This window comes from Panthera leo, chromosome E1 (assembly GCF_018350215.1).
Source record: "Panthera leo isolate Ple1 chromosome E1, P.leo_Ple1_pat1.1, whole genome shotgun sequence".
Lineage (NCBI taxonomy): Eukaryota > Metazoa > Chordata > Mammalia > Carnivora > Felidae > Panthera > Panthera leo.
Genome location: NC_056692.1, coordinates 17,712,780 through 17,725,086, shown reverse-complemented (window position 1 = coordinate 17,725,086; position 12,307 = coordinate 17,712,780). Strand labels below are relative to the sequence as shown.

Below are 12,307 nucleotides of genomic sequence, written 5' to 3'. Positions count from 1 at the left end.
CCAGCGGCCGCCCGCGCGCCCGCCCGCGCCCCTCCGCGGTCGCAGCCCCACCGGAAGTGTAGCGGCGGAGGGCGGGGCCGGCGGGCGAGAGGCGGCAGTCAACGCGCCTCATTTCCCAAGGCCCAGCTCCACAGCGCCCGGGAAGGCGCCCCCCCTCCCCTACCCCCGGCCGCCTGCATAACGACCGCCCGGCCCTGCCTCACCTCCCCGCCCCCACCTTACCGCCGGGGGGCCTGGAGTCCCGCCGCTCCGGCTCTTACCCGCGGGGAGACCTTGGGCGAGTCCGTTACCAATGCAGCCTAATCCCGCCTCTGCAAATGGGGGTCACTTAACTACCTGGCTACGTGGTTGCAACGGGCCCAAGTTCAGTAAATCTCCGTGTTGGCAGTGCATCAAATCACAACCCCCCACGTCCTCATCCAGAGCCGATCAGCATCATCCAGAGTGGGGACCAGAAACATGGAATTCAAATTCTTGAGAAGCAATGTCTGGCACATTAATCACGCCCCCACCCTCACCTCTCAATCTGGGATTATTGTTATTCTCAGGAAGAAATCATCGCCCATGATTTCCTTCCCCCAGGAAAAGAGCCGCTCAGAAGAACACAACTTGAAGCTCCAGAAAGGAACCATGGGGGTAAAACCTGCAAACCCCTCAGTGCCCAAGGCATGGCCTGGCATGCAGTTCAGGTTTTCAAGGGCCACCAAGTGCCATGGAAAGTACCCCAGCCTGGGGATTAGGAGATTTAGGGCTCAGGTTCAGTTTTAACCTGAATTCGGTGTGTGACCTTAGACAAGTCTGGTGAATTGTGAGGGATGGCATGGGGTTCAGAAACTGTGGGCTCCTCAGAGAGGGGGCTGCTCCGGGAAGATGGGGTCCCTGGGTCCTCAGGCTGGGGGTCTTCGTCAGGTTCGGCATCCTGGCCAGGCCCAAGCCCTGCCAGCCTTTTACTGGCCTCCCACAGCCGGTGGGCCGCACGATCATCCCGGGCGGCTGGGGGCACCTCCTCTACATGGCAATTGGCAAAATATCTCCCACTGAGAGGTTCAATGCCCTCCTGTAGAGCGCAGTACAGGGGTGTCTGGGCACCCCCTCTTGGCGTCCGCAGCACCAGCCAAGCCAGTGGGCGCAGAAGTGGGCTCAGCCATCCAGGAACGTGGCGCAGGAATAGCTCTGAGTTCACAGGCCCTGTGGATGGGAAGAAAGGCAGGAGTGGGTGAGGACCCAGGAGAAGAGCAATAAGAACGAGGCTACAAGGGAGTGGGGAATGGAGTCCAGTTCCAGGGAAACCAGGAGAGTATTTGGTGGGCATTCAGGACCCCCACAGGGTGACCTCACTCATTTCAACAGCAAGCTTCCTCCTCTCCATCTAAACTCCTATACCTCCTCATGCCCCAGTTTCTTCATGCTGTGTCCCCTGCCTGAGGAGACATCTTTTTTCCTAGCTCAAGTCCCGCTCCTTTGTTTAGCCAGCAAACATATATTAACTAACACCTATGGTAGACCAGCCACTGTTTTGGACATTAGAGATGTGGAGTGTAATAAAAGCTTGATAAATGTTAGTTGTGATGATTACTGTCACTATTATAATTAAATAGTTAATTAATAAATTAAATAAGTTAATTAATAAATTAATAGTTAATTAATAAATTAAATAAAGTGAGCCTTAGGCAAAGACCATCTAAAATGTAGTATGGTAGGGGTTTCCGGGTGGCTTAGTTGGTTGAGTGTCCACCTCTTGATTTTGGCTTAGGTCATGATCCCAGGGTCGTGGCATCAAGCCCTGCATCAGGCTCTGTGCCGAGCGTGGAGCCTACTTAAGATTCTCTCCCTTTCTCCCTCTGCCCCTCTCCCCTGCTCGTACGCTCTCTCTGAAAAAATAAAAAATAAAATAAAATGCAGTATGGTAAAATGCGTAGGACAGATCTTGTTATCCTGTGATCTGTTCTGTAAGGCAGAGATGGGTTTTATTCATCAGCTGTCACTCAGACTAAAAGCTGAAATGCTTACAGTGGACTTCTAGACCCTGGATGACCCAGCCCATCTCTATACCTCATCTCTTGTCACTCTCTTCCTCTCACTTTGTTCCAGCCACATGGGGCTTCTTGGTCTTTCTCAAGCACACCAGGCACTTCTGCCTCAGGGCCTTTGCACTTGCTATCAGTCTGTTCTTTATACTCTTCTCCCCCGAAAGCCACATGGTTGGTTCATCTCCTTCAGGCCTCTACTCAAATGTCACCTTTTCAGTGATACCTCTTCCTTGCCTGCCGCAGAAAAAGCAGCACCTCCCGTCATTTCATATCCCCGTCACTGTGCTTTATCTTTCCCATGGCACTTTATCATCACCTGTCATTGTAAATATTTATTTATTAGCAGTCCTCCCCCTCCCCAAACTAGAATGTAAATTCTACAAGGAAAGGGTCTTTGTTTTAAGTTCACTGCTCTATTCCCAGCACCAAGATTAATGCCTGGTTCATAGTAGGTACTCAGTAAATGCTTTTTGAACGAATGAATAATTATTAGCTATCATCATCATCATCATCATCATCATCACCATCATCGTATGCTGAGTTCAGTCATATGGATGGGTTCTTGGGGTGAGAACCTGGGTTTTATTCATTGCCATTCCCTACCCAGGAGTCAGCATCCGAATTAGTGGTGTGAGAGGAAGAACCCAGACAAGGAGAGCCTCCTTCCAAGATCAGCAAGGAATAGGTCTCTCCTTGTACCATGCTTCCTTCCTGTTCTGAGCTTCTGTGGCTCAATGAGAGGCTGAGGGAGCACAGGATGGGTTGAGGACGGGAGAGGGGGAATCAAAGCAAAGCAGAGCAGTCAGAAAGCCAGGCCTTACCTGGGTGGGCCGCATAGCAGGTGACACCAGTACCCTCAAGCTGAGTGGCGAGCTCCCTGGCAAATAACACGTTGGCCAGCTTACTGTCGGCATATGCCCGCAGCTCCTGCTGCCAGCCCACCACTGGGCGGTCCAGGCGTGTGAAGTCAAGGTGCCCTCGCCGGTGGGCGGCTGAGGATACCACCACCACACGACTGGGGGCGCATGTCTTCAGCCGCGGCAGCAGTAGATGTGTCAGCAAGAAGGGGCCAATGTGGTTCACTCGCAGCAGCAGGTTAAATGGCTCGTGGGTCCGGCCACAGGAACTGATCCCTGGGGCGGGGGCTAGATATGAGCAACTGCTCCAGAGGGATCCCCGAAGGCCTCAGTGTCCCCGTTTGTGAGACAGCGGTAGGGGGCACCCTTTCCATACATCCACTGCCCCTTGGTAAGGCCTGGCTGGAGGGGACGGTTGCCCACCCTCTGCCCCCCTGCAGGACCTGCTGCCCCTCACCGGCATTGTGGATGAGGATGTCCAGCCGTGGCTCAGAGCTCAGGAAGGCAGTAGCAAAGGCCCGCACGGAGGCCAGACTGGCCAAGTCCAAGGCCATGAAGATGACCTCATTGTTCCCACTCTCCTGTGGGGCAGCAAGGGCTGGGCTTGTCACCAGGCACCTCTCTCCTCTTCCCTCTCCCCAGGTACCAAATTGTGAGAGTCCACCCCCTACTTTGACTAAGATCTGCCCCTGTGCATTAGAATGTAGTGGACAAGTATGTGGACTCTGGATGCAAATTTTGACTTTGCCTTTTATTAGATAGAGTGTGACATTAACCTCTCTGGGGCTCAGGTTTCTCCCTGAATAATGGGACCAAGGTAATACCTATTTCATGGAGTTGTGAGGATTCAGTGAGTTAATATAATGTAAAACGCTTAGAACAGTGCCTGGCACCCAGTCAGCACTGTGTAGGTAGTACTTGCTGTTATTATTATCATTCCCTCTTCCCATTATTGCTTATCCTAAAATCTGCAACAGACTTCTCATTGGTCTCCCCTCATCCACTCCTGTCCTCTCCAGTCCAGGCTCCGATAGCCACCGAGGGTTTCATTTCAAAATGCTATTCTGACAGTCCATACCCTACTGAGTCCACACCCTGCTATTCTGACAGATCCAATGCTTCACTGTATCTCCACTGCTCATCCTATAAAATCCGAGTTCTTCAATAGGATCTAGAAGTGCCTCCAGAACCTAGCTCTGGCTCAGGGGCTCCAGCCTCTTCATTTTGCCTCTTTCTTCCATATTTCGTGCTCCATACAGACTCAATAGATCTTTTCTTTCAGTTTTTTTTCCCCCCCTAAATCAAATCAGCTCTCTTGCCTCAGGGCCTTTGCATATGCTGTTCCCTCTGCTGTTCCCTTCCCTACTGTCTTTCATTAGTGTAACTCTTACCGATCCTTAAACATCTTAGGAACAGCAATTACCTCCTTCAAAAAGCCCACTTCCTAGCTTTCGTCTGGTGTCCCTTCCCTGTGTGGCCAGAGCACCAGCAGACCCTCTTTTCTGCACTTAACGACCAGAGTTGAGGAAGCCGCTCTGTTCACCCCCTCCGTGTCCGGGTGTGTTCGTTTGTTGCTCACCCTCTCCCCCTCACCTGGCGGAGGTCGAAGGCCGCCGCCTCACCACGTTCCCGGCTCCGGCAGGCCAGCACCACGCGCGCTCCCCGGCGCGCCAGCTCCAGCGCCGTCATCTTCCCGATGCCGCTGTTGGCGCCTGCGGTGGGCGGGCGGTAGCTGAGCCGAGGCGGACGGGCCGCTGACCCCGCCGCCCGGCCTCCCCGCCACCAGCGCGCCCGGCCTCCGGCACTCACCCGTGACCACAGCCGTGCGGCCGCGCAGGCTGGCTATGCCACCGCAGGGCGGGGCCTTCACGAGGTTGTAATAGACAAGCACGTAGGCGCCCAGCAGCAACCCCGCGCCCAGCAGCAGCGCCTCCATGCCGGCCGCGCCTCCGGGCTCCCCCGCACAGGCCCCGCACCACCCTGGATCGGAGCCCGTCCGGCGGCTGCCGAACCGCCTCGCACCGGCTCGAGCCTCCCAGAAGGCGGAGGCAGAGGCGGAGGCGGGTGGGAGGCAGGGCAGGGGTGTGTGTGCGTGCGTGGGAGCGTGGGCCGTGCGAGCGCCCCCTAGGCATGCGTCTACGTCCTCTGGGTGTGTGCTTGTGGAACACCTAGGTGCGCGTGTGCTTTGGGGCCCTGGCAGCGCCCTCTAGGTGTGTGCCTGCGTGAGCTCCTTCCAGATGTGTGATCGTGTGCAGGGGCACTCTGGCTATGTACATGAATCCACCCACTCTGAGTGTGTGAATGACTCTGTGAGTGTGTAATGTGCCCACGGGCTCTGGGATTGCCCCTCAGGTTGTGTGTGTGCCTCTGGATCCTCTGTGTGTGAGCTCCTTGTGGGTGTGTACTTGCAGGCCCAGGAAGTACCCTGTAGGTGTGTGCCTGCGTAAGTACCTTTTACGTGTTTGTGCCCATGTGGGCCAAGAGCCCCTCCAGGTGTGTGCATGCCTCTGTAGTCTCTGCCAGTGTGTGCACTTGAATGAACATCTCCGGATCTGTCCTTTGTGCACATGCCCCTTAGCTGAGGACTTGCTGGAGGGGCTCACAAGGTGTGTGTGTGTGAGCCCTCTGGGTGTCATCTGTGCGAAGCAGAGTCCTTCCCTTCTGGAGGGATGTGTGCACATGAATGCTGTTATGTCTGAGAGAGAGTCCAGCCCTGGATGCCTTGCCCTCCCTCCATAAACAAGTCCTGCAATTCCTTATGCTCACTTCCAGATCTCAGCTTCTAGAATGCTTCCTTATTCTTCCTATAGAGGCCAGAGAGATGGCACAGTGGTCAGGGTGGCACCACCCATCCAGGGCTGTTAGGAGTCACTCCTTAATTAGCTGTATCTCCGTGCCTCTGCCGCCCATCCCCTCCATTTCCGACGGGAAGCAAGAAGACACTGAAATGTAACATCTGTTACCTGACCTCCAGGAGAAAATTTCTCTGGGATGGTCCTCACAGGTGGTAGAAATAGGTAAAGAAGCTCCCTGATTCAATGGAGGAAGTGACTCTGACAGCACAGTGGGTGGTGACAGCTTAGGGAGGCACAGGTGAGGGTATTCCTGGCCAGGACAAGGACTTGCCTGAGGAAACCATTACAACTTAGCACCCACTGTTTCACACGTGTGGTGTGCCCCATGGTACGGTCAGCCTTGGAGATACTGAGCAGAACAATAGGTTTCTGCCCTTGGAGAGTTCAAGAGGCCCATCCGGGCAGGGGGAGCAGAGTGGTGGAGACAAAGCAAGGCAGGTAGGTGGAAGCCAGGGACAGACCTCAGATTCCAGGGGGAAGTTTTCTACTTGGCTGCACTAGGGATTTGGGGTTCAGTTGCAGATGCTGTAGGAAGAGGCTGGGAATGGAATATTAATGGAAAAAATGGATGCATACTCCATCCTCAAGGCAAAGTCCTGACCTGCTAACCGGTACCAATTCCTTGAACCCTTGTGGGACAGACACACGGGCGATTCCTGTGTCCTGTCTTCAGGAAAAACGTCCTGGATAGTTTCTCACGTCAGGTCCGAGAGGAGGAAAAGGATGGGAGCTAGGTTCGATGGGAGGGTTCCCAGGACCTTAGATTAAGGTAACGCAGTAGAGTCATCTTCCGATGAGCAGCTGCAATTGTAGGGAAGTTATTATGCTTGGTAGTCACGTGAGTTGCGGCTCGACTGGGTCTAGGGATCGGATCTCTCCTTTTGCTTCATGATGCTCCCCAGAGACGTTTGAGTTGACAGCCCGCTCCACACTAGATTCTAAGCTCCAAGAGGCTGGGGCCGTATCTGTCCTGTTGATTGCTCACATCAAGTTCCCTAGCCCAACCCCCAAGTCCTAGCAAAGGCCATGCACAGAGGAGGGAACTCGAGTGATACTCGAACAAGCAATTGCTGCCTGCCCAGCTAAGGCTGACAGGGAAAGGATAAAAACCAGGTGCAGACTCCTCCTAGAGGAGATGAATCAAATACGATAGCAAACAACTGCAATCGGAGGCAGCCGGAACTCCCGAGGCTAAAGCTTTTAGACCAGAATGCAGACGTCTCCTGTCTCCTGACAGGTCCTGTTTTAGTATCTTGGTTTTGGAGTCAACAGGAGCAGGGACCTGCACACACTTGGATTCTTGCAGTATGTGGTCAGGTCAAATGCTTCTCTCAAGTCGCCCGCGAAGCCAGGCAACAGCCCCGCCCTACCCGATGCACCCAGACCCCTCCATTTTCCCACATCCACCTGGGGCTCACTTTTCTCCAAGACCTCTGCTCTCCTGACCTCCCTTGGGGTCTGAGTGTCTTGGAATGAGACCAGTTCACTGAGACTGGGAACAGGATCTTGGGGAGGGCCCCCTCTGAGGGTGATGACAGGTAGGACAGACAGGCAGAAAACATAAGTTGAAGTATTTTTGTTTTTTTATATACAGAATACAGGAAAGTTTCTGTAAAGTCTAAAACATTACAATTACTATGTACATTGGTACTACTTGGGGTTGGGGGAAGGGGAGAGGAGGGAGCCAGGGGTGGGAGGAACAGGAGAGAAGTGGCAAGAGAACAAAAAAAGGAGACGAAACAGGTTTACGACAAAAACGTCTTTGCTACAATAGACAATTTGAAGAAAACGCTCTACCACATGTAGTACTGTACAGTTTTTAAAAACATTGAAAAAATGTCATCACTAGATGTATTTACACAAAATCCAAATACACTTTTCCTTATTTGAAATAAAATAGATGGACAGCCAGAAAAAGAATTCATTTCTCATTTGTCCATAATACACAGTAGCTACCTGTAGTGCAACCGCTGCAGAAAGGGAAAATAACTCGGAGGGTGGGAACCACGGAAGTCGGGTGGGTAGCGATCTTTATATTAAATAAAACAATGATATTGTATAGATTTTGCTGTATGAAAACTGTATTTTTTTCTTTTAATATAAAACTATTGTCACTGCCACAAAATAGAACAAGTTTCTGATTATTTTACAACGGCGGGCGAGGGGGAGGGAGCAGGAGGCGGGTGGGGAACGGTTTGGTGTTGGAGGAGGTGTCCAGACCATCGGCCTTCCCCTCCCTGCCCACGCTGTTCCTCAGCTCGGGTCTGCCGCTTTCCCATGAAATGTCGAGTACAAATATATGTGCAAATGCCCCCTAGAACTTGAGAAAAGAAAAAGGATCTTTAAAAAACAGTCAAAAGGTTTTCTTCATTTCATGCAAAGATTGTAGTTGGAGGGTTTCCGGTGGAGTATAGAAAAAACCCGGGCTTGGTTTGTGTACATTTTTGCATTGCAGGAGTCTCGGGTCGGGCGGACGGGCGGGCGACGGGGTAGCCGCCAGTCCTAGGGAACGGAGTTGGAACGCAGCACGGGGCCCTGGTGGGGCTTGAGAGACAGCTTCTCGGCCAAGACCCCATCCTGCAGCAGGCCAGCATCGCCTTTGGGCTGTTTGGTCGCAAACTCAGTGATGCTGAACACAAACTGCAGGCACCCCAGCTTGATGTAGCTGCCGTGGTGCAGTAAGGCCGTGCCCTCCCAGCCGGCCCCACTGCCCCCAATCAAGCTCGAGCTGCTGGCTTTGCAGTTGCAGGGTCTCCGCTGTGGCCCCTGGGCCTGGGAGCTCATCATGGCTGCCTCCTCACTTGGCTCTTCATCCTGTTTCTGGTGCCGGCGGCGCCCTGGGAACAAGGAGGGTGGTCACGGGACAGGGACAGTGAGCAGCCAACCCACCCAAGGCGGTTTGCCAGCGCTGGGCCCTGCACCTCCCCATTCTAACCGCTATGTGACTAGGGCTGAGGGACACCCGGAAAGGGCCAGGGGAGCCTGAAGTCCCCAGGAAGGTGTGTGCCTAGCACTCGCTTCTCTGTGGTCTCCCTGGGCCCGCGAGCAAGGAGAGCCTGGCCGACGGGACCCGGAAGGCAAGAGAGCAGGCCGTCGGCAGAAAGCCAGAGCCACCCTGAGGGGGCCTTAAGAGAACACGTCTGAAAAAATGGCCGGCTCCGTGGCCACAGGCTCCGACTTACTGATGACACTCTGCACTTTGGCAACAATACTGCTTGGGGGGGTTGGCGGGGTCTTCTCAGAGAAGTCACATGAATACAGCACATTGTCCACCGTTGTCCCGTGCTCACTGTAGTTTAACAGCTCATAATGTTTGGTATTCTGAGGAGGAGGAGGGAAGATAAGATGTGTGGTCTGCTGCGTGGGGCCTGGGGCTAAGGGGAGAGAGGACACATGGAGAAGGCTGTGCTGCTCTACCTGGGGAGCTCTCTTTGTTCCCCAGTCAAGCCCCCCTGCCCTGTCTCTTTAGAATGGGGCTCAAGACTCACCTCCTCAGGGAAGCCTACCTTCCTAGTGGCCCTCACCACCCCCTCCCCCCCGCTCTCCCACCACTGCTCTACTCTGCCTCCTGGGTCCTGGCTCCTGTAGAAATGCTATTCGCTGGCACAGAGGGCCTGGCTTCCTTCTATGCAGGTCCCCTCCCCTGCTTCCGGGTGGGCTCCCCCCACCCCGCTGAGCCCGTGACCAACCTCAGGAGAAATGGTAGCACCGCTCCTAGGGAGCGTTAGTCACGGCAGGATGCCCTTTCACACCAAGACCCTTCTACTCCAGGAATGACAACGAGCGAAAAGAAGACCTCCCACCTCCCTTCCCCTCACCCAGGGCACTGAACAAAACCCTGGTGCCTGGGAGAGGCCTCAGGCTGTGAGAGTTCTCCCACCCCTTCCCCACCCCTCACCTCATCATAGAATATGCAGGCGTGTTTCCCAGACACGTAGTTACAGTGACCATAGTTTGTAAGGCACACGTCCATGTCAGCTCCTGTAAGGTGGCAGGAGTAGAGGCAAAGGCAGGCAGAGAACAGACGGTAAGGTGTATGCATGGGAAGGTGGGGGGCAGGGAGTTAGCTTCTGGGTGGGCACCGGGAAGACCTTAGGGGGAGACCAGCTCAGGGCCCCTTCCTTGTATATTTGAACAAAAACCAACGTCTTTTCCACTCCCCTTCTGAAGAACAGGTGTCCCTGCCAGCTGATCTCCTTCAGAACATGTGGCTGCTGCCCAGAAGGGAACAGTGAGCTCCTGAAGAGGGTGGGTTATTTCCATGAGGGCACAACATGGGGTGTGGGGCTCATAAATCCTATCTTTGGAAAGAAAGGAAATTTCTAGGCCAAAGGCTAATCTGACTGTCCCTCTGTACAAGATGCAGGACTAACTGAAGGTTATGGGTGTGTGAGCACCATCACTTTTTCAAAGACCTCCAGGGACAAAGTATGTGCCCTCTCCTCCGGTTTTATCTGCTTGTTTAAAATGCCTCACTGAGCAGCAGTCATGGCTGACTTTCCCCTCTCCTGATATCACGCTGGGCCCAAAGCAAAAGGGCTTGAGGCAGGGAAGACAAGCAACCGATAGTCTCCTTTCTTAGTCCCTCTTGCCCAGGTATCTGCTGGGTTAAACCAGTCGGCCCGAGGGAGGGTTTCCCTCACCCCTTCCTGGCCTCCGCGGGAAGGGGTGGTAGTTTCTAGGGCTGAACAGATGCGGTGCCCCCCGCCTGCCCCCAGCTGGCTCACCTGTCCCGATGTAGAGGGTTCGATAGCACATGTTCACAGCTCCTCCCAAACCCAAGAGAGGGTAGAACACAGCTCGGGCCTGTACTTCCTTTCTTTGCACTACAAGACAAACACAGGGACAGGATCATTCAGAAACTCAGAACCTGGACCTTTGGCTCACGGTCTAGAGAAAATAATCCCACTAGATGAGTCATCTTTAAAAACTCACCTTGGACACGGGGCTGCTTCAGGGTGGCACTCTCTCCCCCCACCCACAGCATTTCCAACACGGGGTAAGAGAGACCATCTTTGAAAGTGGTCACAGAATTCAAAGATGAAAGTACTTTAAGTTCCTGGGCTGACTGGTTTATCAGGGATATACCAGATGTACTATAGGGAGGCCAAGCAAAACAACAGTAGGCACAGACCAGTGTTTCTCGAACTTTAATGTGCATATGAATCAACTAGAGATCCTGTCAAAATGCAAATTCTGATTCTGTGGGTCAGAAGCGGGGCCTGAGCTCTGCGGCTCAGTAAGGGTTAATGCTCAAAGGAATATCCAAAGCAGTTAACGTCTTGGGAAAAATTTTCAGGAGACTAGCCCAAATGTTACTTTATTCATCATCATCATCATCATCATCATCATCATCATCATCATCATTTTTAACGTAAGCTCCACACCCAACATGGGGCTTGAACTCCTGACCCTGAGATCAAGAGTTATATGCTCTACTGACTGAGCCAGCCAGGTGCCCCTAGATCAACTGCTATTCTGCTTCTCACCTTGAACTTGAAAAATTCCCTTTTGGGAAACCTTTGTAACCCAAATATTTGGAAGTAGTTCAGCAGAAAGTGCACCACATATACCCAAAGGCATTCGTAGCTGCTTTGTGTGTCTCAAAGCGGATGAGCACGAAAGTTACAACAGACTTCCCCGAGTCTGATGTGAAAGCTGTGGTTGCGATTTTGTTCCAGCTTTCTGGGAAAAGAAACCACGGCGCTTTATTAAGGCCATCAAAGGCACACATGGAACACTGAGATAGTCAAAGCCCAGACTCCTCAGGAGGGGAGACGGCCGCTCACATGCACAGGGGAGATCTGACGGTGGGCTGCGGCGGCAGGGGTGTGCGTGCGCACCTTCTGTGTGGTGCCCTCCAGAAGCCAGCGGATGTGCCCCGACACTGCCCGGTGAAGCTTGGACCCGGGAGGGGAAAAGCTGATGTATTCTCTGCAAGGCCAGAAACTTGATCAGCTTCTCGTCCAGCATATTTATCTCGATTTCTATTAACCAAAGAGAGAGATTAAAAAAAGCAGCTGAGGAGGAATTGGAATGTGGAAGTAGGTGAGGGTCACAGAGCAAATAGTTAAGCATTTTTAAAATCTAGCCAAGTGATTTTTCTCGAACAGGCGAGAGTACAAAGTGGCCTAAGGATCCAGAGCTCAGCATCTCACTGGCCGTTTGCAGTGAGATGGACCCCAATGCAGCCTGTGCAGATGCCTCTTGCAGTGGGCAGCTTGATTTTAGGTTAAGCAGTCCTAGAAAGGTAGAACAAAATAGACCACCTGCCTGCCTGTGGAGGAGGCCTGGATGCTGGACATGGAGGCTTAGATCTGCTACCCACCCTCTCTTCAGAGGTCAAGCTCTGCCTCCATTCTCTTTGACTTTGGGAACAAGGCCCTCCTGGTTTTATTCTGCCTCAAGTAATTCTCTTTTCACAGGTTCAACTTGGTCCCACTCTCCTTTCACCTTGGAGTCTGTATATAAGCATGTGTAGAAGGCAGAGGTGGGAGGGAGCCTTCTTTCTTAACCCACATCCCCAGCCCTCGGAGGTCAGGCATCCCTTCTGTTCCTTTTCTGA

The 12,307-nt window shown here is 53.1% G+C and overlaps 2 protein-coding genes across 11 annotated transcripts in view; both read right to left on the bottom strand.

The window, feature by feature from the left end:
• Positions 1 to 110: 110 nt before the first annotated feature.
• DHRS13 (dehydrogenase/reductase 13) lies at positions 111 to 4,968 on the bottom strand. The gene is made up of 5 exons (XM_042916705.1): positions 4,697 to 4,968; positions 4,481 to 4,599; positions 3,345 to 3,468; positions 2,852 to 3,163; positions 111 to 1,188 (listed from the first exon to the last, which is right to left on the bottom strand). The coding sequence occupies exons 1-5, from the start codon at positions 4,821 to 4,823 to the stop codon at positions 746 to 748; spliced, it is 1,125 nt and encodes a 374-aa protein (XP_042772639.1). The 5' UTR covers positions 4,824 to 4,968; the 3' UTR covers positions 111 to 745.
• A 2,335-nt stretch (positions 4,969 to 7,303) lies between these two features.
• Positions 7,304 to 12,307, bottom strand: part of PHF12 (PHD finger protein 12) — a 41,054-nt gene continuing 36,050 nt past the window's right edge. For 6 of the 10 annotated variants that reach the window (XM_042916691.1, XM_042916690.1, XM_042916698.1 and 3 more), the window contains 5 exons: positions 11,532 to 11,729; positions 10,470 to 10,568; positions 9,641 to 9,723; positions 8,925 to 9,063; positions 7,304 to 8,579 (listed from right to left, as the gene is read on the bottom strand). In XM_042916691.1, coding sequence (XP_042772625.1) covers positions 8,245 to 8,579; positions 8,925 to 9,063; positions 9,641 to 9,723; positions 10,470 to 10,568; positions 11,532 to 11,729 — 854 coding nt within the window. In that variant the 3' untranslated portion in view covers positions 7,304 to 8,244. Of the gene's footprint in view, positions 8,580 to 8,924; positions 9,117 to 9,640; positions 9,724 to 10,469; positions 10,569 to 11,410; positions 11,428 to 11,531; positions 11,730 to 12,307 lie in introns of those variants that run through there. The other 4 variants (XM_042916693.1, XM_042916692.1, XM_042916699.1 and 1 more) reach the window with 3 other exon arrangements.

Excerpts from the sequence above, each read along its gene's own strand:
- DHRS13 (XM_042916705.1), bottom strand. The coding sequence starts at position 4,823 with ATGGAGGCGCTGCTGCTGGGCGCGGGGTTGCTGCTGGGCGCCTACGTG. Across the intron at positions 3,164-3,344 it reads CATCCTCATCCACAATGCCG|GGATCAGTTCCTGTGGCCGG; the intron begins GTGAGGGGCAGC and ends CCCCCGCCCCAG. Across the intron at positions 1,189-2,851 it reads CTGCTATGCGGCCCACCCAG|GGCCTGTGAACTCAGAGCTA; the intron begins GTAAGGCCTGGC and ends TCCCATCCACAG.